A 26,187-nucleotide genomic window follows, 5' to 3' on the forward strand; every position below is an offset into this window, starting at 1 on the left:
AATGGAATTAATAAAATATGGAAAGAAAAAACCTGGTTCACAGGGTACACACATAACATGCGTTTTTGGTAGACAATCGGTTGACTTCAGATCAGAGAATCTAAGCAGGAATTCCTACAACTGCTGCCTTCCTCAATGTGGATAAGCAATTAGGCAAATGTGTCTCGTTGGTTGTATAATTCATGAATCCCTCTGAGTCGTAAGTTGGGTTTTCGACAAATACACGCAGGTAAGACATAGTTTATATTTTACAGTAATATAATACAATTGAAGTCAATATTTTTCATATAAATAAAGTGATGACTTACAAAATGTGATGCGTATCATTTTCGTACATTTTAAAAATCATCAAGTTCACTTATATCGTTAAAAATAACATTTTGTGTGACACTCAAAAATCAAAAAATGTTATTTCTCTATACTAATACAAGTAGAGGCGTTATAGAAATACTGGCAAAAAACGTCAGAATTACTGGTATAAGTACGTCACTTAGGAACATTATATAAAAAGAAACAGTGGCAAGTAACGAGGAATGTATAAAAAAAATCAAGTCTTCAAGAAAGGTTACTGGAAAGGAAAATTGGCGATTAGCACTACCGCACGGTTCGTTGTAAATTAAAATTAATTGCAAAAACACGCGACACGTGTTCTCGTAATAAATACTGTGTACGTAAAAAATAATACTGAACATAATATACAAAAATAAATGATTTTCTTCTTACTCTTCTATATATAAAAAACCCAGCAGTTAAAAATGGCAAGGCTAAATATTGGCAAATATTAAATACATATATACAAAAACAAAGACATCTACAACAGTGCCAACTCGCACCAAAAATTTCGACGATGACGCCCGAAAACGCGCCCTCGGGGGCGGATTTTCGGGAATCGGTTTTGGTCATTAGGACGGTAATTTCTCGTGTATTTAGCCCGAAGAATTATAATAAATTACATGAATAATATCAAGTTTTTTTCAGTCAGTTTTCGGTTAAACTAAGTCATACAGGGTAAGACAGAAGGGACAAGGGAGGAAACTGAAATATTCTGAGTGATCAGTAGGTTATATAGCTGCCGTTTCAACACGAACACCCTGTATCTTACAAAGAAGTTATAAAATTATATAAAAAATTAAAATTATATAGTCATTACTTAACATTATAAATATGTACATTTTGCAAATTTTTATACACTGTTGCTACTTTATCTTTCATGTAAAGTATATAATCGTACATACACTATAATCTAACAATTAGTGGATTTTTATTCTTTATTTATTCATTATTAAATTTAATCCCAGCTTTCAACAACTCGGGAAAAAAATTATCACCGTTTACGTGACTAACTAATGTGTCATGTTTTTGCTCTTGTCTAATGTCAAAAATGGAAGGCGAACTTCCAAGAGTTGTTTTTGATTAGGCCGAAACCGTCTATCCTGATATCAGTTGCTCGGTGGTCCGAATTGGCTCCCTCTAAGCAAAACTCTCGCTTTCCGCGCCCCTGAGTCGGTGTGGTGCGTCGTAAAAAAATCAACAACGAATCCGCCACGGTTGGATATCACAAAATTGTCTTTCGGTGCGTTCAGTAAGACACTTTACCCCTAAATAATACGTTATTATTAATATTCGCGACATAATACCCGGAAATAGTAGCACTCCGTGTTGGTTTGATTTCGGTTCACTTCGTTTGATTTTTTTTTTTTGTATTCAGTCTATCGGTACTCGAATGCTAAAAATTTAAACAAACCCTGGTCGTATAATATCAACAAAGAGAAACTGGTGTGAAGTGATTTTTTTACTCGGAATTGCACGGATTTATTGCTATAAGACAAAATTCACAATCACTAGTGATTACCCTGCTATTCTTCAAAAATCTCAATTTCAAACGCTTCAATTACATTACAATCTTTTAAAATTATGAAATGGTGGTCATGGCAATTTAGTTAATGTACAGGATGAATCCAAAATTGATAAAAGGAATCTCACAGAGTGCCTCTCCTTTGCTACGATTTGTTTAAGTAAATTTGTTTTCTTGAACAGCAAAGACACATTTAAAAAGTTTTGTTAAGGAAGCTTCTCGGCTTGAGATGTTTGTTAACAAACCTCAGACCATCTTATCAGATGAAGATCGTCTCGACTCTCATTATTTATGATAAGACTTGGAAAACAGTTTGAATTACGAACGAGTCAAAAATGAACTTAAGTGAAGTCTGTGATGCACTTTTTGCCTATCAAACTAAAAAAAAATATGTACTAGGTACAGAAATTATGGCAAACAGAAATACATACATAACATCCAAAATCAGCCGAAATTGTATGAACATCTCGTCATATTTTAAACATGTTATAGGCTATGCCTGTTTCACACTAGAACACTTTCTACTGTACAGATTGTATCTAAAATACGTGTGTTGATTTTAAACTGATTTAAAATTTGGAATAAATTAGCCATCAAAATGTGTACCCGCCTATGAGTACGGGCGACCATTTTCTGTTGTGATATAGTTGGCGCGGCGAACCAGTGGAGTAGTCACGAGGTGTTCACATAATAGGGTGCGATCAATTAAAAAATAAATCGAGTCGGCGTGTTACCTATGGCAACCCATGCTATAGCATAGGCTCCAAAGCAAACTAGATTTATTTTTTAAATAATCGCTCGGGTGTTCAAAATTTAAATCTTACTACTTTCATACGCGCGCTCTTTAACCAATAGGAAACTATCCCCCGAAAATGACGCCAGTTTATTACTCCATTGAGTCGCCGCGCCGACTATAGAAAGAAAGCCTTGTGAAAAAAGTTGATTGTTATAGAAAAAATTAAATAATTAAAATAAAAAATATCATGGTTACAAAAAAATACACACTACACACGGATTTCAGATACACCTGTATATAGTCTGTCTCAATTCTGAATTTCCACCAACACTGTATTCTACGTTGGAAATACAACCGGCAACACTGTTTGGTGAAAAATGCGTCAGATTGTATTTGTTAGGTTATCTGTCAATTTCCGTTTTTACAACTCAAAATTTTAGAATAAAGGAAAAGAACGAAAACCTTTTTTAAAATGCAGCAAGTAAGTAGGTAGAAAATCAAATTCTAAAAGCAAAATAAACTAATGAACTAATTTTAATGTTTTCGAATCATGTTTATAAAATAATTACATTGCTTTGGTTATAAGAATCCCCAATTTAGAAATATTTTTATTTTGCCAACATAATTCAACAGGTGGTGGAAATTTAGAATTGAGACAAACTATATGAAGCTCGCCGTTGCACTTCACACTTTCAAATTTGGTCGAAAAATTCAAACGAATTAAAAAAATAAATATTTGAAGAACATGAATGAAATCAGTCAAAAATTGGTTGATTTTTTGTAGAAATCTCATCCTGTGTTTGTCATTGGTTAAAATTTTCCAAACATTTTAAAAATTGAACAAAAAATCTAAGAAACATCATTGACTTCTTAAAAAATATGTTTAACGGCACAATTCTAAAAAAAATCAAAAAGTTAACGTGTATTACGAAATGTTTTTAGAAAAAAAAAAACAAATTTTGGTAAAATTTTGCAATAAAAAATCTAAAAGTCCCAAAGGTAAGCAGTTGGTACTGCCTTGCTTGTGTTTGCATTTCAACTTGGTGATTTTTTTTGGACTTCCAAACAGTTATAATAAACAGCTGGACTTCCAAGAGCAAAACATTAGTGAAATCAAAAATTTGCATCCTGTATAATTATTGCTCTTGGTAAGTTTGTCGTTAAAATAATTATTTAATTTTGAATGCCTAAATTAAATCAAGTAAAAAACATTATTCATCGTTAGAACTGATTTTCGTGAAGTTCTATGAATTTTGAAACTCCTGTCAAAATGGCTTTTTTAAAGAAAAATTTTCAATTTTGCATTAAAAGTCAATTGTTTAAAAAAAAATGTTAGTCACGTTTTAGACCTACTGTCGACTGTTTGAAAATTGAAAAAACTCTAGGAAAACCTGACACCTCGACTAGTTGATCGTTTAACCGTTGGCGCTGCCACTATTCTACTTATTACCACTTTACTTATTCAGTGAACAGATTATATGTACTTTGTAAATGTTTCCACGACTTTTTGTGAATATTTCAATAACAAATCTCAGGGTTGAGACAAGTCGTGTCATCTTGACAGTTGAGTCTCTGGCTTGCACAATGGCTAAAGGATAAACTACTCTGGAACGTAACCGACCGTGTTACTACCACTCCCACTTAACCCCAAGAGAACCCAATCAGAAAAATATCTTGAGATGAGAAGCGAGTTTGAAAATTTGTCTGCAGCTACTGTATAGGGTCAACTTCAATTTTGACCACCTTCCAACTAATCCGAATCAATTGTGTTGAAACAAGAGAAGCGTCCGACTTTTTCCAACGATAAATTATTTTCGTCGACAGCCATCACAGTATTTATAACGGAGTTAAACTGACAACGAACATAAAACAACGGATTAAACAAGAACAGAACATAATTGCCCTCATAAAGCATCCGCGTCTCGTCCTTTACTTTATGATCGATAAAATGCAATCAGGGTTCATTTTACCCAATTTGCATTTAACTCCGGGAGAGGTCGATTTGATTATTAAGCACATAGAGAGATACCCTCTCGACGGATTGTTTCAGTTATTTCGTAAAACTGGAACGTTTTGCAACAGTTGCCGCCGACATAAACCGAATACGATTCTCCACTTCTTTCCTTCTGAAATTGTGTATTTTATATCCGTTCTCAGTTTCACTCGATTGCACCGCACCAAATGTTACTCCTTTCGAGAAAATCCAACAATTGTGCGAACCGACTTCGCAACCGAGTCCACACCGGCTCACGGACGTCCCATCCGGCGAGAATAAGACCTTCGCGACGTAATAAATATTTAAACCGCCACTATCGGACCACCCCCTTTGCATACCGAACCCCAAAACGTATTTCACGCGTCGCTGAAATGACTGACGTCGTTATTCTGCTGCTGCTGCTTCTTTGATTTTTTCGGTTTCTCCACTTCCTCCTGCATGTGTCTGAACCGAACGAAACCCTGTTCGTCCACGAGCATCGAGTCGGGAATTTGGTGTCTGCCGTCGTGATTGGGCAACGTCTGCACCCCCAGGTGGGGTCTGGCGTGGTTCTTCCGCGCCCTTCCCGTCGAACGCCGTCCGGAGGTGTTTGAAGAGTTCCTCGAACGCCTGTCGAAGTCGCTACGTTCGAATTCGTGCCTCGTCCTCTCGTACTGGTGATTGTTGTCCACCGGCTCGCTGTAGATGTTGCGATCTTGGTTGCCACCGCCGAAAACGTCGTGCTGATAGTCGTCGTTGTTGTATTCCACTTCGTACTTGGGTTTGGTGTAGTACTTGGCCGAATCGTACGTTTTCCTCGACGAGTTTCTCTCGTTTCTAGACGAATTGTGGGCCCCTCGCTCGAAATGACCGGAATTCGGTTGGATGAAGTTGTTCAAACTCGTCTGATCCACGTTCTGTCTCGAATCGAAACGGTCGGAACCCCAATTGGGGCGCTCGAACCGGTCGAAGTTGCTGTTGCGTTCCGTATCGCTGTGGTACCTTTCCAGAGTCGACTTCTTATCGAAAGAATCGTTCTGGAACGCGTTCTTCAGAAGATTAGGCCTTTCGACCGTCTCAGTCGGAATGTTATCCATGATCATCTCGTTCCGACTGTAGTTCAGAGCGTTGGGATTGGTATTGCAATTGTTGGGGTAAATGTTGTCGGTACTCGAGTCGCTGGTGGTACAAGGAAACAAAGGAAAACCCCCAGCTGTCTGTTTTTCTCTTTGCGACATCTTCAAGCTCACCACGATGGCCAACAACGTGATTATGGAAATCTCCAAGAACCTGACCGACAGCTCGAAACCCCACAAGATCCAATGGTGTTTAGTTTCGCTGTTGAAGCGATCGACTTGAATAAAGAACAACGCGTACAGCTGCACGAAACCCAAGAGGATGAAGAGCAAAGCAACGGCGATGGTGATGTGCGACGCGTACGATATATTCTGTGTGCACATTTCGGACAGATTCTGACTCTTCTTCGCTAGTACGTTCTTGATGATGCGGTACAAGTACAAGTAACTGAAGCCCAAAGCCCACGTCAGCAACACGAAAACTGGTTTGCAAACGATCAGACTCGCCTTTTCGAAATGACCGAAACTTTCGAAAGTGCTGACACCGAAACACAGCACTATGTGGGCAAGAGCGAAGACCACGAGGAACACCGGTCTGGTCTTCACTTCCAGATGAGTCAAGGTTCGCTTCAACAAGAAGAGAATTAAAACGGCGAAAGTGGTAGCCAAGAGACTCAAAGGGAAACTGTGCAGGAACTCGTAGAGGAAAATGTTGAACGATTTGTTGACGTTGTAAGGGTCGTAGGTCAAGTAGAAGATTCTCAAGACGCAGATCACGGTTAACATGAGATGAATGGTGAGGAAATAGCTCTTGGAGAACATGTGGGGGTCGTTTTCGTACCGAATAAGCTTGTATATAGAGTAAATAGCCAACAAAATGTAACCGAAAACGACCAAATACACGTGGACGTTCCAACAAATCAACCAAATCTCTTCCGAACTGGCTTTGGTGACGTTACTGTCCTTCTCTTTTACATTCGGTAAGTTAACCACGTCGGAAATCTGAGTGGTCACGTCTTCTGCGTGCTTCTTCTCTTGCACTGGCACATCTTTCTTAACCGTGACGCTTTCGGTGCGATCGGGCGGTTTCGCTTCCTCCAACACCTCTTTCTTTGTTATGGCAACTTCGCTTTTCTCCTCGACTTCCTCGTCAATTTCCGGCTTGACGTTCTTAACTTCAGGTTCCTGCACTTTGAGCGAAGGCTCAGCCGCCGGTGCTCTGGTCTTGGTAGTTTTGGTTTCTTGACGTTGCAAGTTTGGTGTTGCCGTCACCGCTCTGTACAGTATGTCGGGTATTTGTATGTCGTCGTGTCTTCCGTTCGATCCGCTCAGGATTCGTGTAATTGACGGTTCCGGTGCGTAGCTCTTCTCGTACTCGAAACTGCTCTCGTTGTGGTTGCGATTCAATCCGTAAAACTCTCCCAATTTGACGTTCTGCGAGGGCGTGTTCAGCGTTTTCTTTTTCTCGTTCTTGTCGTTGGCGGGGTTCGGTCTCGGCTGTTCGTTCGGCTTCTCTGGCATCTTCTCGACGTTGACTTTGGGCAAGTCGGGCCGGAAAGGTATGCGATCTTTGTTCGGCATCAGACTGGGCGGCGGCAGAGGCCGCCTGCTGGCGAACCCGTCCGAGTTGGTCCCCCTCAGCGTCGGTTTGTCGGCGAAGGGATTTTGATATTCGGGCGGCAGGGGCGGCGTGAAGAACGCTCGACTCGGGGGGACGTAACTCGGGATGTCTTTGCTGTACATCGATTTGGTGGGTCGCACGTTCCGCAACAGATTGTACGCCGTGGTGGTCTTGTACACGTTCTCGGTGACTTGTTCTTGCGAGTCCGGCTGGAAGTCGGGTCTTAACCGATCGTTGTTGTACCGGTTCGGGTTGTTGTAATGTTTGTTGTTGTTGTTCTTGAGAATGTCGGCCACCGGTGCCGACGTCGGCAACACGTGGTCCTTCTCCAGGTCGGCTCCGTAGCTCTGATCGCCCTTCTTCTCGCCGCCGCCGTCGTATTCCGCTGGTTCGAAATCGACGTTGCTCCGTCCCGACGGGCGACCGTTCTCGTTGTTCTTCACGTCGACCCTGAGCCACTCGTCGTTGCCGTCGGAATAGCGGTAAGTGGTGAGAAGGGGCGTGGCCAGCGTCGTCACTGGATAGGCGTTGTCGGGGATCGACCGCTTCGTCGTGCTGCCGTACGCGACTTTGTTGAATACGGCGGCGATGCTTTGCTCCAGGTTGAGCTTGTCCAGGAGCTGTTCGGACTTGTCGAACTCGTTCGAGTACGCGTGCGCACTACATAACAAACAATAAAGCAACAACGGCTTGTAGGCGAGACACGTGAGCTTGGAATTCTTCAAAATTGACGATAATCTCGTTAATAGGCACGTACATATTGTTACAAACACGTAGAAACTTAGCATTAGTCTTAAAAGTAGAATAGTACAGTTGTTGGGTCCACAGTCTTGTTGAAGAATTATCGGACAATCACAGATATTTTTGACGCGGCGTCGGCGTCGCTTCTTGCCGACGCGCACGACGACATCGTTCGTTGTCGGTGGCGTCGGTTCCTCGCAAAGATCACTCGGTTTTAACATCGTTCCGGCGATGTCCCCACGTCGACGCACTGGTACATCATCGTTGGGGTAGACGGCCGACGCTGAGATCATTTTACCTCATCTTGGGTCGATTGGTGGCCAACTGTTGGGCGACAATCGCTGTCGCGCACATGTGAAGGTACCTGAAAGCACAACACACAATGCTAGTAATTCATCGACTTAATTCCGGGGGTGAAATTTGTGTTTATGAGTAATAGATGCGACCATTAACCGTCGCCTGCATTAACTTAATTGATTTGTGAGTCAAGACTTAATGACTGCCTCTACTGATAGTTCAACGTCTAAATTACCGAAACCCTTCACAGTACCGTCGAGTAAAGCGATCGTTTTAATTACACCAACTTTTAAACTCTCCCTGTTTAGAAAACTCAAACCGACGACCGATGTTTCCCCTTTTTAAATTCTTTTCAGAATGGAAAACTCTGGATGTTACAACTCCTGCTCTGTCTTCGGATCAATTCTGCGATGCGACCAGAAATCCGGGCTCAGATTTCGCTTCTGTTATGATTTTTGCACCGATCCCGGCTTCGTGCAAGTTTGATTGGTTTCATATTTAAACCAATTAAACTTGTGGCAACGCCAATTAATCACCGAATCGATGGCGCGCATCCCTGATTTGTACTCTCCGGGGTCGAAAATAAACCGTTCGGTCACTTTTACGCCGCCGACCCTTGCCTTTTCGACGACAGGACCCGTTCGTGGAGGCGGCCTTAACAAATAGCGCACAATTGACCGTACAGGTGCTTCGAATCGCTCGGTTAACCGATTTAAAACCTGAATGAACCCCAAAGAACTCGGCCATCCCTCGCTGCGATATTCATAAGACCGTATTGCGTTTGTTTCGATTTGTCTAGTGGGGGCTGACGAAATTGGATGCGGTCCAAGAATTACTATCGGAATCCTATAAGTTTCATCGAAACAAACGAAAAAAACATATATTGTTCCGCCCGTCTACGGATGAATGATGGATTCCGCTGAAAGCGGGCCGCTCCCAAAACCGAAACTTTCTGCGGGGTTAATTTTACAGCAATTTTATCGTTCTGTTATTTGTCTTTCTGATCAATTCTTATCGTTTTACACGCCCCGTCAACGGTTTTATGTCCTCTTGCGAGCTGCTAAAAAGGAGTGCTCGCGATTTACCGCTTCCGAGTTCGCTCTTCTGTTGTAATGTGTCGCGTCGGTGTAGGCAATGTTGTGAATATTGATGTGTTGTCGAGGATACACTTTTTATTGCCTTTAAAACGTCATACCCGATCTCTTTCCGCGGCAACTTGCCATTTTTATCGTGGGGAGGACCACGACCACGCCGCCACTCTACTTATTTCCAGAGAGCCCTGCGGAAGTTAATTAAAAATGGTTAAATAAAAATACACTTTTTACGCCGTCTTTTTCCACAAAACTCATTCATTCCACAATGAATATTAAATAACTTATTTAATAAAACGTTTTCGAACGAGATTCTGCCGCTCGGATCCGATAACGTAAAAATCTGTAATTCACCTTGGACAGGAAAAAAATTTCGCAACAGATGGCAGCCGTTAATTAAAAAAACCTAAAAAAAACCACGACTCGTCAGTGATCCCTTCTTCCCTTCCCGATGTTTCTTTTTTGCTCCGGTATCTGTCATTTACATCGCTCCTTCATATATCATTGCTTCTGCATCCCGCTGTACCGAACTGCTACAGCAACTATTGTGATACTTCTCGTGTGACATCTGTTTGTGCAAGAACGAATAAACTTTGCCAATAACGCAAAAATTCCGATTTAATTTCTCAATCTCACACGGAGTTTCGCTGTGTTTCTTTCGCCCGGCCGCCACCCCTTTTCTCGGGTGTTTCCCCAACCCCACCACCACTCTTTTTGTACCGTAACAAAGTTTTGGAGGTTGGTTATCGATCGATCGTGTTTTCTAATGCAAGTGTGTGCCTTCTTTTAAAAAAAATTGTTGCTGAATCATGTTCCAACGATAGCACACATATTCGCCGAGCAACCGCCCTAGACTAGAAGGGAGAGGAAAAAACCACACCCCTTCTGCGACAACAGACACTTTGCGCTTCATTATATTAACGGAAATTCCCGGAGTTTAATCTGCAAGAGATCTCGATATAACGAGAGAGCTATTTAAGACACCTGTATATACCACCCCATGGGACGGACAGATCGATCGAGCCAGCGACACATTCAAGGGCATTTTACTGCCCCCCCGTGGTGTCAACATGGGTGGAAATTAATAACAGATTTATAAAAGCAAAAGCGACAAATTGACGACGGTCGCGTTCCTCATTTTATCCTCTTTCCCTTTGTAGAGGCGTTGAGCTACATTAATAATAAGCAGACAGTAAACACGAAATAATACATTTTTCCCCGTGTTCTCCCGCTTTTTTTCCGTAAGTCTATATGTCTTTGCGAGTAGCGGAGATTTCGCCAAACACTCGTCTTGCAAATGGAGCCGTCGACGAGAGAAGAAGCAAAAAAATAAGTCAGAATTCGAGATGAAACAGGCCGCGTAGCAAAGTTAAAAATTCAATTGCCGACGACAAATAAGCACCGTTTCAACAAGGTGGGCGTTGCAACCCCTCCACGACGGGGTGGCATATAAATAACGGAACTTGCCAACCGACCCCGACCCGACGTTCGGAACACCTTTACGAAGCCGCAGAATAACACCGGTCTCGATGGCGGAGAGGGTGAAAACGATTATAATATTCTTATCTTAACAGCTACGCCGAACTACCGTGAAAACATCGTCATAATAGTTCCGGAAATTGCACGGCGATAAAAATTTATTCAACATTATTAAACCGACGACTTACGAAAGACTGGAAACTTACGCCGAAAATACCGCCGACATGTGAGGGTGGCATCAAAAATTCATAAAATCGATACGCCAATATGTTCGATTGTCGCGCTTAAGCCTGCGTGGCAGCAAAAAAAACCGATTCCACATTTTTCCACCGACTGAACTCGTCCAATAACAAAAAAATATTTAAAAAATAACAAGGGGATAACATGCGTTTGTGGGGGGCAACATGTGAAACAATGGTGGTGTTTTGATTAAATTATATACTTCGAACGGCCACCTGTTGTCGCGTATTAGGGTCCATTGTCTACATAAAAAAATAATCACAAATAAATCCGGATGTAATTATGTATCTCTTTTCACTGAAACGAAACAATCTTGAACAAGTTTTACTGAACTATTTGGACACGTTCCGATTCAGTAACACACCCAGTATATTACACTTCATAACAGTGTATCGATTCGGCCAGTTTTTGTTCTCATTTCTGACAGGTTGAGCATGTTGAAGTCGGATTAGTATTCGCTCGAGCATAAAAAAAAAGTTCGGGAAAAGTTTTAAACAATTTGTTTTCAGCACATCTGAAGATTTAATTTAAGTGATTAATCAATTTCACATCCAACTTCACAGAATAACATACACATTGTGAAAAAAAGTGCTTTAAGCACTCAAGCTTTAATCGTAATTATCACAAAAAGCTTCCACAAAAACAATTCTTTTTTTTCTGCAAGTGGAAACAAACCACCACAGCTTTATTGTTGGAAACAAGTGTTGCGGATAAACTATATCGAAAATAATATTCCAAAATAATCGTCTATTTGTTGCGCAATTTGTAAACTATCAAATAAAGCTTGAAACATGTTTGTGACATGCATTAATAGTATTAACTGCAACAACGTCGTAGTTTGAGTACAATTGAAAATTCAACTCTGAATTATTTTCAAATTAATCTGTTTATAATAAAATAACAATGAAACGTTTCATAACATTTTATCGATCCAGATGGAAAATAAAACCCACGTAAAACACTCTATTAAACTAGCTGTTTGATTTAAAGCTTTACACAACACCAATAACCTGACGAACTTGAATGTGAATCATGTACAGGTGATTCAGAAATCTGGTTCCCTCATATTTTCTGTTTTAAATGACTTCAACGGGGAATTATTGTTATCACTCCAGGTTTGTAAACACAAAGCAGTCATTATATACTAACTTGACAAATCTTAAAGTAACGAACTCTAACTAATAAGTACTAAATAATTAAAGTGAGGGTAGAATCTTGTAAGTTTTCAGATTGTCTGCCATAGACGGCTTTGTGCAGATTGTCTAATAAAACACGCCAGTCAATCTACGAACAGCTTAAAACAACAGTTAGTCCGCAAATTTCCTCCCGATTTTGGCATTCTGTAGTTCGTCTAAGCATTTCTCAGACTGACTGGTTTCGCACGTTCCCAGTAGTTTAAAAGATGTGAAACGAGGTTGCTTGTTTATTGTGACTCTAAATAAACTGAACTACAAATCCCTATTCAAAATAGTCGTCTAAAAATAAGATCCTAAACCTATTTACTCATATCTTAATTGTCATTATTTATCACGTTAAGCCCACCCATTACGATAACCATCTGAACTGAAAAGGATACACATTAATGTTTTTTAACTTATCAAGCTGGTATTTTAAAAGAATCCTCCATACAACTTTGTAATTTGTATTTTTCTAATGGGCCATTTAGTATAATAGTTATTTGTACATTGTATATTAAGGCCGCGAAATCATTCTTTAACGTACCGAGAGGAAAATTGTCACCGAGGCTGCTTGCGGCCGAGGCAGCACAATAATATCAAGCATGTTAAAGGATTTCGCGGCCAACCAAGGTGTAAACAACAGAATTGTACTGAAAGTGATGTTTTAGTTTCGTGTAGGTAGGTACTCCTCCAGAGTTAAAAAGTACGTATTATAAATTCATACCCGAAAAATCTAAACGCCAGTCTTATAATACATGGAAACTCTGATTCGTATCAAATTAATATTAAAATGACGTTTACTTTAACGGCCGTCGTTAAAAGCAACGGCCGCGCAATTGGTTCTCGCGGCCTGTTTTAGGTACGCGAAGTGCTCGTTTCTTGTACGGTTGCACAAAACATTTTTTTGTACAATACGACTGTTTACAAATACATACATTTCATTCTACAGCGTGATCAACAATGACTGAGTCTGTTGGCAATGAAACAAATGAAAAATATTGGTGTTTTTCTGTTCCGTAATTGGCTCTGACCGGATGTTTTAACTTGACACAACATTTAAAAAAATTAGGTTATGTCGGGTATGTTTATGCTATTACAAAAATGACCCTTTGATGGTAAACGTCAAATTCGCCTGTCAACTCTGTCAAAGCTGCCAACCGGAAATGCGTTTAGATTACAGTGGTACCAAAATCATTCAAATTTTCATTGTTACCAACAGATTCAGTCATTCTTGATCACGTTGTATATCCACTCACGTGGCATAAAATGAAACTCACACATGGTAGTTCCACACTTTACATACTTCCCTAGTTCGTTACCCATAAGAGTTAATGAATAACTCTTTTTCTTGTCTACGAAATTTAATGATGTTTTACAAAATCTTTAACTCATCCAAAGAAGCTTGTTATTATTATTATTTTCAACTAACAATGCATTTCTTTCTTGGGAGACTAGGTATTCTAGCCAAAAATTAATTTTACAGTCACACCTGTACATTCGCCCGAATCATTTATCCGTAATTTATAGTACACCGTTTCCTAACCCCCTGAAATAAAATGTCTGATAGTAATCCGACCACCCTTGCGCTGATTTACATTTCCGTAACATATAAAAAACTGTCTCAAACCCAGTAAAAAGCGATGTTTCGACGATTAGAGATTAATGAGATAACATTAATCTCAATTTAATTCGTGTCAGTTGGAAGTTGACTCAACTATCCGTGCTAGCGCTTCCGTTTTTTTTTTCCCGACCCCAAAACTCCCGAGTTTTTAAATTGTGCTGGATTAACCAGTCCAAAGCTCCCGTCCTCTGTGTACACAATTATCATTCAAATCTAGGAATTAAAACACAATTATCTCAAAATTTACGGCTCATAACTGGCGCCCAAACGTTCAAAAATGGGATTTCGGTTAATCTAGGTTTCAACAGGCTGACCAATGGGGCGAGGTGATTTTTTAAAATTATCGTCCCCCTTTTTCGAGCACGGTCTGCCGAGACCACAGAACACTGACAAACTCCACGCTGTAGCGGAATCACTTCCGGGGTTGTTAGAACGGGAAATATCTTTATTGTTGGCACATAATCCTTTATGATAAGGCGGAAATTCTTTGTGGCGTTTGTTGGTGCACTCGATGTGTTCTGCGGGGACGAAGTCGGTGCATTCGAAAAATTCCGTTTGATGAAAAATCCGATCGGGGGAGACCGACCGGCACGAATGGACAGTAAAAGTAGGAGAGAAAAAAAAAGAGGAACACCAATCGAGCGCGATATGGAAGTTTATGACGGACTGCGGGGGAAAAGACCCTTAACGAAATTACGTAACATGTAACAGATGTTGGATGGCGGAATCGGTGGGGCCGGCTCACAAAGAACACTATAAATACAATGATACTGTAAGAAATTCGGGAAAGTGATGCGGAAGGAAGAGATGCGAGAAATATTGCGTAAAACAAAAAAATGTTCGATTTGTACCCCCACGTTTCTACAACAAGCCAATAAAAACGTTGTCGCAATTTCGTCTCGTAATACATTTTATGATCTTACAGTAGACTAGTTCGGAAACTAATTTGGGAAGACTTACAAATTCGAACAGGTATATATTGGAGCACGCGTCTGCTCGAATTACTTAAAAAAAATGTTATCCATCTTCGCATTAACTGCGACTCTTGTTACAGCTGGATCAATAAAATCAAAAGAAATTATATATATATATTATATTTTTCTACAGATTTTTTTTTCATCAAACTGTGTTGAAATCTGATAATTTGTGCAAAATAATAAAACGCGTGAGAAACATCGCTTGCTTCGTGTTCCAACAGAAATGTAAGCAAGATCGTACCATCATACCATTTTAGTGAACAATAACTTCGAGTATAACAATTCTTGTTCAGCTAGATTTAGTTCAACTTTATTGATTTTCTACGAAACAATCTTTCATAAACTGTGTGATGCGAATCCTGAATACGGTGGAGTAATTTAGTGATTCTTTGCAAAGAAAAAAAATTATAAAGATAGAAAGAATGAGGAACTCACCAATCATTTTTTGTATTGGACCAATTACGTACCTACAAATTAGATGTCATTGTGAACAATGGATAGAAAAACAAAAATGTCTTCAAAAATATGTAATGAGTGTCAAATTCCTAACCGACTTGGCAGCGAATGCAAAGAAGTTCACTGAATTCTGTAGTACTTAACAAGTGTTGCTTATTATCATTAGTCATTACTCATTAGCATGAATATACCTTGAAGCTCATTCCATTGGTTTTAATTTTTCAGTTCGATGGAAAATCGGGTCATTTTGAAATTTTCAACCTTTCTTCTGCAAACCAACGACTTAATTGTCGTGTCGTGTAAACTGCAGCATCATCATGTTGTCTACTGTGTTTCTTCCATTATAGCGTCAATCCTTGATCTACAGCTGCAAAGAATGTTTGCATTTGTTGTGTTCTGTATTCGAGATTATCAAAATCTAGAAGGCTTAATAACAAGATCCATCTAAACCAACTATGCACATTATTTGTCGGAACAAATTATTCTTTTCATAATTTTGCCTTATTAAAATGTGGTGAAAAACTCGACGCTTTACGTACTTCTGGCTGCTTCGACTTCAAAACCCTGGCAACCTGTAGGTTTAGTTGGAGCATTCTTCTTTCTTTAACTGCCCATTCTAATTACGAGTCATGACATTTAATTATATGAGAAAATCCATTACCAGAACGTCATCTTACGTTAAGAATTAAGATATTAATTGATGAGATCAACTAGTAGTATAATATATGTAATTTTGAGATGAAACTATTCTAAGAAATTCTATGTGCATCAGAATTTCCTCAAATTTACCGAAGTTGCGTCACTTCGACCATGTTATTAAACAACAATGACAAAATGACTAGGTTCGAGAAAAAGATCATTGTTCAAAGATTCCAAGAATTTGCAGGCAAATGTGAGTGGTCATAAAATTAGAATCGTGTTTGGGAACATGAAGGATGGGTTTCTTCGGTTGGTGTAAAAATATTACAGTTTAGGGTACTTGAAGTAAGGCATAAGACAATAAAATATAAGGTGCTTTGCCGGATCTGTTATTTAGGGCTAACAAAATGCACCTGCATACAGAAACACTTTCTGTAGTAAAAAAAACATTTCTTCATAACCTTAGTTTTGAAAGACTTGAGTTTTTCATTTGTATATGATGAGTTAAGGGTGACTATAAATAAATATGAAAGAAACATTGGTAATTGTTTACTTTACCTACTTCTGGAATTTTCGCGTTTTTTTCTAGCTAGACAGCCCTTGGACGTCCTCCTAGAACGTTTCCCACCATTCAAACCTTGTGCAAATGCCCTTTTTTTTTCTCTCTCGTTGTGTTTCAAGGTCGCGTCAATGTCTTAGTATAACTAAAGGGCAAGGAAAATTCATTTGCACAAGGTTTGAGTGGTGGAAAACGATGTAGGAGGACGTCCTGAGGCTGCCTAGCCAGAAAAAACGCGAAAATTCCTGAAGTAGGTAAAGTACACAATTACCGAAACATTATTTGAACAACTCAAGAAAAATTGTCTAAATAAAGATTACAATTCGTCAACAGCGAAATTTGGATACGAATTTAACAAATTACTAATTTTCACCTGACTTCCGGTCACATGACAACTTTTGTCAGTCATGTTTTAGTAATTATTCGTGACAACCCCAGTAATAGTTATTTACGAACCGAGTGCGAGTAGACATTTTTCACGCATGAGCGCATTATTTGAGGCACGAGCGACGAAGGAGCGAGTGCTTCATTTCCGTGAATGTCCCGAATACGTTTTCTCAATACTATTTTTTGAAACCAACATTATTATGTCTGATGTGTCGTGTAAATTTTCAACATCCAAATTGGAGAAATGGCGTTTTGTAAACCAGATTTTATTATTATCAAGTCAAGCTAGTGAGCGAAATCTATGTCCGCAGTTGACTGTTACGGTCGCGAAATGTCATTTTGAAGGTATGTAGAGAGTTCAAAAAATATATTAAAACGTTATGTACCGAATAAAAAAAAAACGATCCAAACGAAATCAAGATTTTGTTTTTATTATATGACGCAATAAAAATTAAATATTAAATGTCACAAAAAAGGATTGTAATCTGCAATAGTCATCACATTAAAACATTTTCATGGCTGAATAAGATTTTAATTATTAAATTAATTTATTTTTAACCAAATCAAATCACCCAAAGAATCACAAATATGTCTTTCGATAAGATAACAAGTACACACCCACGCATTCTGCAAAATGTTATCCATTGCCTTCAAAAAAACAGTATTATCTACGGTTCTGTTTTCCTTTTACGAGTGTTATTTTTTTGGAAACTCACTAGTTCCTTGAGGTTATGTTGCAACAATGCTTGCAGCGTACTCACTGCACAAACTTTTTGGTCGTACGCAACAAGAAGATTACAAGTAAACTGTTTCAAAGCAGTGAGTTTACACTGTCCCAAAAATACACTGACCACACAACTTCTACAATAAACTAAACGTGAACGGACCAATAAATTTTGCATTCACCACACGAATAAATTGTATTTTCGAAACTTTTTTTTGGTTCAGAATTCAGAATCAGAATCTGTGTCACGAAAATGAATTTTTAAGTCCGAATAGAAAATTTCGCGTCGACCCGATACTCTGAGCTCGTTCCGAAATGTATTGCAAAATTCACCGCACAACTTCACAGCGCTTAATTACTGCCCACATCTGCGAATGTAAAAGGTGAAGCTGCGTTATCGATCCTTGACAATAATATTTCATTTCAATTCCCCCGGTTAATGTTTCGGCATTTTTGGTCTGCCGATGTTTGAAGTCGACGCTCCGATAAGGAATATTTCCAGTTGGGAAATAAAAAATCAGACAATTAATTCGCGAACGATAAACCGTTGATTGAGACCCTTGCAGATAGAAATTAATTTTTTAACCCTTACAATGACATTCCGCTGGCGAAATTAAATTCCTACCAAAAAAAAAGCGCGACCTCGTAATTTCCAAATCACCAGCGTATTCAATAGGCGAGAAGGAGACGAGAAAAAAAAACAAATTGAATTTTCACGGTTTCTTAATTAATTTTTGTCAATAGTAATTTCGCGAAATTGTGAACGTTAATCAAAGAAAATCTACCTTTCTCCCCCGAAGAAAAATGAATCTCTTACCTTGAATCGAACGTCATTAGCCTGCTCTCCGTCTCTCGTTCGACCCCCAACCCCTCGGTCCCATCATTGATATTTCAAACCTGGCGTAAAATCCGAGCTGGCGTTTCATTACTGGTATTATACGAGTTTGTAAGTCAATTAATAACCGTATCGATCCCGAGACCCCCCATCCGAAGGAAGACACTCCTCTGGATGGACTCGGATCGCAGCCAAGGAATGATCACAAAGCATAAGTAATGAACGTAATTTATACGATGTTTACCCTTTGTACACGCGGAATTTCGGTCTGCGTAATATCATGTCGGAGTACCTCTAAACAAAATCCCGATGGAAAAAACACATCGTAATTTATTTACAAAAGGAACAGCCGGTGCGGAAAATTGTTTCAGAATACGATGTCCTGTTAAACAGGAGGAGTTTTAAATTTTCCCGGCGTATTAATTTTGTATAGGGCACCGACGCGATTTTCCTCGTCTATTTTTATCAGCCAGGCATGAAAACAGATACCGCCGCATTATTTATGTACATATTGAAATGTCCTCCAAGGATAAAACCTTAATAAATAATAAAAGCACAATGTGGAAGGAATACGTGAAATATTTTACCTGTTATGCCGCGGGCGATATTGAGAGGAGGGTGTCCGCCGATGTACATATTTTTTTTCCGTGCTGCAGATCGATCGATCTCTTTAATAATGTAAATTTCCAAATACCGAGAGTAAAATTTTATACCGGTCGATTGTGTCGAGTATTAGAAGGAATATTTCCCTCTCGTTCGGCGACCGTTTTTCCCTCGCAGCAACGAAACCGTTTATGTATTTATATTATGCGATTTATAGACGGCGGCAATTCGGGGGATTTGTTCGGGCTTGTTAAGTACCCTAAAAAGCCCCCTCAGTCATAAATCAACACGGTGGTTGAAAATCACCGATTCGACACGGGACGCGAAAATGTTTTGACTTTCGGAAATTCTATTTTACGGTGGAACGATTGATGTTTCGTAATTGAGCTTATTTTTCGGGGAAGTACTCGAAAAGGGACGACGACGATGATGATCGTCTGACTGACGGACGGACGGAGACTCGTAAAACTTTCACTTTTATCATTCGAGACCGGAGACATTTTAAAATAATAAGTGGAAGGACGTTTTCGGGTCGTTCGCACGACTTTTGCGGTGATTTTAGTGTGGCAAATGCCGATATAAAACGGCGATAACTTGGAATACGGTGCCTCACCTGTTGTCGAAAGACTTGTTATATCGAACATGTTCGAACTTCAAAGAGCTTTCACCTATTAACCGTAAGGTTCTCGATTATAAAAGGTAACGACAACGGTTGCGCCAATATTTCCATCTCACTTAATTTGTAGTCCATGTAAGTTAATCTGTTTGACACGATACAAACATCCCTTAAAATTGTGTATACTTCTGTCTTTGTTACACTCACGGCATTTGTCGATAATGTCCTCTCTTTTAATTTGGAGTCTCAAAAATGAACAATGAGTTGTCGCTACCTTATTTATCATCGAGAACCTTAATTAACCGCACCTCCAAAAAGGATCAAGTAGAAAACCGCAGTAGTCACATTGACAAAACTATAGCTTAGCTTGAGGTACGTTCACTCGACATTCAAAGATTTCATTTTTAGCTTTTGTTAACATCTTTTCTCAATACAACAATAACATACACGTGGCTGCCACCAAGCAGTCCAAACCTGAACTCCGCTATTATTTGTTTACTTAAGTGGAGACATGTCAACCCTTGTTGGAATTTAAAATGATATATTGAGTGAATGAGGAAATCGACCTCAGTTTGCAGAGCCCTTAGACAGATGATCTCACGACCAATATGGCTCCTGAAACGATTTATTACAGATTTCGTTCCGACATGACTGAAATATTTTTCATTTTTCTGCAATTCTTCTGTTAAAATTAGAAACTACATAATTTCTAAATAAAACTGTCTACTTCATTTTGGTTGTATCCATGGAAATAAGAAAGAACAATCAAAGCCATGTTGTCATGTGTTATTTGAAGTAAAATCGACATAAAATCACTTCTTGGTTATACTGTAGATGTAAATAATGAAGTAACGAATTGCAAAGCTGATCACAATCATTCATAACTATTATATCACTAGCTAGTAAAAAAACAAATAGTCAAAATGTTTTTAAATATTTAAAATAGATGAGATCAAAGCTGCACCTTTTGAGTCCCCATATCTTCAAATAAAAAAAATATAGAACTTATTTATTACTTTTCTCATAATTTTCTAACATGTTCCATTGAGTTGTTCCGCGAATTTTGGGGCACCTGTATATATTATATTGTATCGTCTATTAGTTCAAGTTTTCAGTAATTATGTCACAATATACATATTTAATCGCTGCAGAAAATAAATAAATGAGACAATGTTCTCTTTTCAGACACAACAAGTTCATTTGATGGGTTTCGCTAGATTTAAGGAAATAAGGACGGTAACGAAATGTGAAGAATTTGAAGCTTATTTGGCAGACTACTGAACCGTTTCCAAAATAAGGTTGCCTGGTTGCCTAAAATAACAAAAAACTCGTGTGAAAATTCCTACATGGTGATAAAGAAAAACACATCAAACAATTTTTTACCGATATAGAAAATTAAAGTTATTAAAAGACCGGAACAAAGTCAAATGAACTATTGGATTCAATTCGATATTGACAATAGAGATTAGCTTAAGCAGAACTTACGTATGTAATACATTTCATAGGACAGGTTCTAATTTTCAGTTCCACTCAACTTAATTTGAACCTGGAGCTTGGCTTAAGATTTCAGTTAAATGAACTGACCAATCAAACTCCTCGGTGATTCCGCCATTCTGCGCGTAACACTTTACTGTCAAAGCACATGTTAGTATATGCCTTAAAAGTTACGTTTTAGACGATTTTTTTGGTTACCCTTGAAATGGAATTTTATACAGTGTGGAATAAAATGATTTACATCTAGTTACCTTTGGAATTTTTGCACATGTAAATTTTCCTGTACCGCTCTCCTTTTTTTTTTGAAGTGCCGAACTATTAGTTCTGTCAATAAATGTCATCAATCGAATTGACAATTGTTACTATTTACTAAATTGAATTAACAAACGTTGGTGGCCACTTTCAACACTAGCTGTGACTTGCTTTTGTTAGCTCCTTTTTAATTTCAATCTCAACTTTGCATTCATATCATCCCTTCGCAATAAATCACATTTGGAATTTTGGAATATTTTGAGGTTAGGCTTTCTTTTTTTTATAGAGCGGCATTTCGTATTTTTACAAGGGTAATGCAAAGGTAACTAGATGTAAATCATTTTATTCCACGCTGTATAAAATGCATTCACGTTGTTTTGGCATAATGGGAGGCCATGGGTATTTTGCATTTAATTTAGTAGTAAAGCTGCCTGTTGCATTAGGTTATGTTTTTCTAAATTTGAGGTTATAAATAGTGTCATTTAGTGCGATTCTGTTTCAAAATTTAGCAACATTGTTATTGAACAACACTGACTTTGCATAGATCAAATCAATCAACAGCTTCATATCATAGCAACTACAACCTTGTTATATAGCAATATTGGTAAATTTTAAAACAGAATCGCACCAAATGTCTAGTGCATTGTTGTCAGTTTTGGTTTTGGTAACTAATGCAAAACATTTTCAAATCTATCAAAATTATTGCATTCACCATGATTATGTATTAGTGTAATAAACTTATTTCAAAAAACATATCAAACTAAAAAGGCAGCAGAATTAGGGTGTACAGTGTCGTCACTAAAATTTTATCAAAGCTGACAAGCCAAAGCTTACAAACTTTCACCGGATGCACGAAACTAAAATCTAACTATCACTAAAAGTTATGTGGCGGTTAATTAATCCAAAATACTCCTACTGCAAAGGGTACAAACGGGTATCAATAAAACGAAGTTTGAAAGCAATTAAAATGAAAATGCTCTATTGTGTTTCTCTGCTTCTTGATTAAAAATAAAATAATAAATTGCAATAACAGTAAATTTTCCCTTTCATTTAAAAATAATTTTATAAATAAGACAGTATCTATTTTACTTATTTTGATTGATACTGCACGTGTAATATACATTGATCTTAAAATACGTCTCAAGCTGTATGAAGAATTAAAAAAAAAAAAACCTTATTTTGAAGCCACAAAGATATGCTTTTGTATTAGGTGATTCAAAATGATTGAGGCCAAGTATGGCAACTATGTACGAAAATTTATGTGGCAACTGTGTGGATGAGGTAGAGTTGTCATTTGTATGACATTTCATAAGCGTGCATTTGATTTTTTTTATATCATTACACATTGATTTGACAGTTTTCAAAATTGCGCGACTATGAACTGTCAAAGAAATATCAACTCTACCCTACCCACACAGTTGCCACATAAATGTTCGTACATAGTTGTCATACTTGGCCACAATCATTTTGAATCACCCAATATATTTTATATTAATTGTCAGAACAAAACAAAGCGTCAATAACACAATAACATAAAGCTTCAGTCATTACGTAAAAAGAGAATTCTTGGTGCTTCAGCAACTGTTGGTTGATAGTTAAAGGATATTCTTTTGGAAAAAAAATAAAACTCAATAAAAAGGGAAAAAGTAGATTTTTTACATCTGCGATTTGCGAAGAGTAAAGAAAAGAAAATCTACCGAACCATTTTTTGCATGAATGTATCCTGATTGTAGGAGACAGGCAAACTTTTACCATTTTCAAAAGATAACTGTTTTATCAATAAAATGTCCAAATAGTTACCCATTTACGATACCAAATTATTATCTCATTTGGTCGCCACGCCTCAGTGCAACACCGAAATTTTTATTGCAACGAAATTCATCAAATCACTACATACTATTCCGTAAAACAAAACTTAAACAATTAAACAAAAATTCAAATGGATTTTTATAAAATAAAAAAAATCCAAACAATAGCTTCCTTATAAAAGATGAATTGCCAGAAGTGAAGAGAAGAGCTTAATGTAATTTGAAATAATTTAATGAGCGAGAATTCATGTCGGCCTTTAATTGCACTTGCAATTAAACGAACACCCACGCGTACACCTCATACTACTGGGTGTAAAATAAATTTATTCACTTTATAATTTATCTTACTTTAATTTCGACATCGAAATACTGTACATGCATGCATTTCCATTTAATGTAATATCCTGAGAGGTTTGTAAATTTCTGACCCACAATTGTACAGCACAGCCAATCATATTTCATTATGGCGACATTTTAACTTCAATAATGAGAGGTGATTTAGTAATCCCCCGGGAATGAACCATCAGCCCTATCATAAATTCATCAATGGACTCGTATTCGAGTTGACATTGATAAATAAATACGTTGCGGTGAATTATTTTTATTGAAAAGTACTAAATTTGTTCCGTTTAGTTAGTTATTGAAATTTCACATAATGGAGAGGCAATAAACTGTCCGTCCAAGTTATTTAGATGTGCTATCATTGATTTATGTGGTGAGAATTAAATGCACAAAAGAAAACTGTAAACATCACAGATTTCTGTAATTTATGAGGGTTGAACAGTTGCTCGTGCTCATGGAAGACCTTGTTGTATTCCTGTAACTGAACGGTGTTAGAAGATTTTGTATACCTGAAACTTGCAAACCATCTGTTCAATGTAGTTCTTAGAACTTCATCAACAAATCTGAATAGGGAGTTTAATTGATTTACAACAAACAATTTACGGAAAGGTATGCAATATTGGAAACGGTGCTTACACAATCTGATATACCGTTAAATAATACTCCTATATAATTAATTGTGAATTTGACTATGCAGGTGCATTTTAACAAAATTCGAGCTTTTGTCGACGATCTGTTTGTTAACCAAAAATGTTACACCTAGATGGCTCTAAAATGTTCTACCAATAAATGAATATTTACTTTTACCGAGCAGCATATAACGGATGTTTTTTAAAATTTGGCGTCGAAGTAGGCGTTGAAGTGTCGATTGTGAACGCACTATACAGGTTACGGATCACGGATCAGCTGTTTACACGAGTGGTCCGATCTCAATCGACTTTCCAACGCCTACTTCGACGCCAAATTTTAAAAAACACCCTTTATCAAATAATCAAAACAACAATCCTCTAATTATGTATGCATTTCTCGTCGAAAAAAGTATTCCAGCCTAAATTTTGTTTAGAAATTCAAAGTAAACACCGTTCACGTTGTTTTGGCATAATTGGTGGGAGGCCATGATTAATTTTTTTTTAACGTTGGACACACTGATTTCCGTTACTAAAGTGCCTGATATGCGGACCTATCAAAATGAAGATAACATGTTGCTGAATTTCCCGCGATGTCTGAGTATTCTTCTGTTGCAAACTAGTAAAACTGACAACAATGCACTAGACACTGGCGCTATTTATAACCTCAAACCTAGAAAAACATAACCTAATTGAACAAACAGCTTTACTACCAAATTAAATGCAAAATGTCCATGGCCTCCCTTTATTTTTAGTATTGTTGCATTATACAGGGTCATTATAAATGATTGTAGTCCAAATTGGCGTAAAAATAGAATGTAAAATTTATGGTTGCCGCTCCATATGAAAATGATCAAAATTATGTGGAAAAGTGAATGCACACCCTTCATTGACAGTTGCCACTATTGACAGTTCACGTCACATTAGAGTTGTACGTTTGTAGAGCGGCAAAAATTTCATAACCTGTATATACAACACAGAGGCCGTTTCACCATTTCAGAAGATAAACCTTACCATCATACATTTTCTAATTTTTCTATTGGATTTTAAAAATTTGTTTCCTGGAAACTCATTTCGGAAAAATACAGGACGGAGGAGAAACGTACAGAAATCAGTGAATTACATTTAATTCGAATTTTGACAATTTTTACCAAACTGCTGATACTACCAGAGCCAGAATACAGCTGCTACCGCAAAGTTTCGAAGAATTTAACGAAAAGATAAGACTTTTTTCTTTGGACTTGCCGTAAGAACCATCAGGATCAATAAACCGCGGAGCATCTAGCAGACAATATTCTGGAAGAAATTCAAGAGCTGAACCTGGACACGTTAAGAAATGTTATGGAAAACGACATACAAAGAGACCGTATTCGCAAAGGCGAAGGTAGTTTAGTTAAATAGTTAATACATTTTCTCTACATGGTTCAACTCGAAATAGGTTGGCAACGATGTTACCGTTTCTGTCACATAATTTAACCTTAATTGAAATCAACCTAACTTAACACGTAAGCTATCATTTTCTATTAGGGAATTTTATTTGTTCTGTAGTTACTACCAACAATATTACCAGATGTCATAGCCACCCCTTATCCACTTTCATCGTGAATGTATACAGGGTATATGAAAATTGATATTAAATAAATTTACTAATAAGTTGAGAGAAACGCAAAACGAAAGCGTTGGTCAAAACTGCTGTACAAAAAGCGCTAAAAATGAATAAAAGATGATAGGGAGTCTTGTAAAATAAAAGAAGTACACTCATGTTACTTACGCCTTACATTTCCCGGACATCGAATAAAAAACTTCAGAATCAACACAAGATCTAAAGCAAGAGACGAATGTTTCTAACGACCCGGGAGCAGTACATAGACAGTTTTCCAACAAGACTGAATTTTTTTATTTAAAAGGAAGACATTTTTAAGGCGGAGAGTAGATGAAGTTTATAATACAAATTGTATT

General features: G+C 37.8%; 1 protein-coding gene across 1 annotated transcript in view; it reads right to left on the reverse strand.

Annotated features, from left to right (window-relative positions):
• Window positions 1-230: 230 nt before the first annotated feature.
• LOC138127488 (uncharacterized) overlaps window positions 231-26,187 on the reverse strand; it is a 47,462-nt gene continuing 21,505 nt past the window's right edge. Inside the window, exon 3 of the mRNA XM_069043534.1 lies at window positions 231-8,368. Within this exon, the coding sequence (XP_068899635.1) occupies window positions 4,944-8,297 (3,354 nt within the window). The 5' untranslated portion in view covers window positions 8,298-8,368 and the 3' untranslated portion in view covers window positions 231-4,943. The remainder of the gene's footprint in view (window positions 8,369-26,187) is intronic.

This window comes from Tenebrio molitor, chromosome 4, assembly GCF_963966145.1.
Source record: "Tenebrio molitor chromosome 4, icTenMoli1.1, whole genome shotgun sequence".
In the NCBI taxonomy this organism is placed as follows: Eukaryota; Metazoa; Arthropoda; class Insecta; order Coleoptera; family Tenebrionidae; genus Tenebrio; species Tenebrio molitor.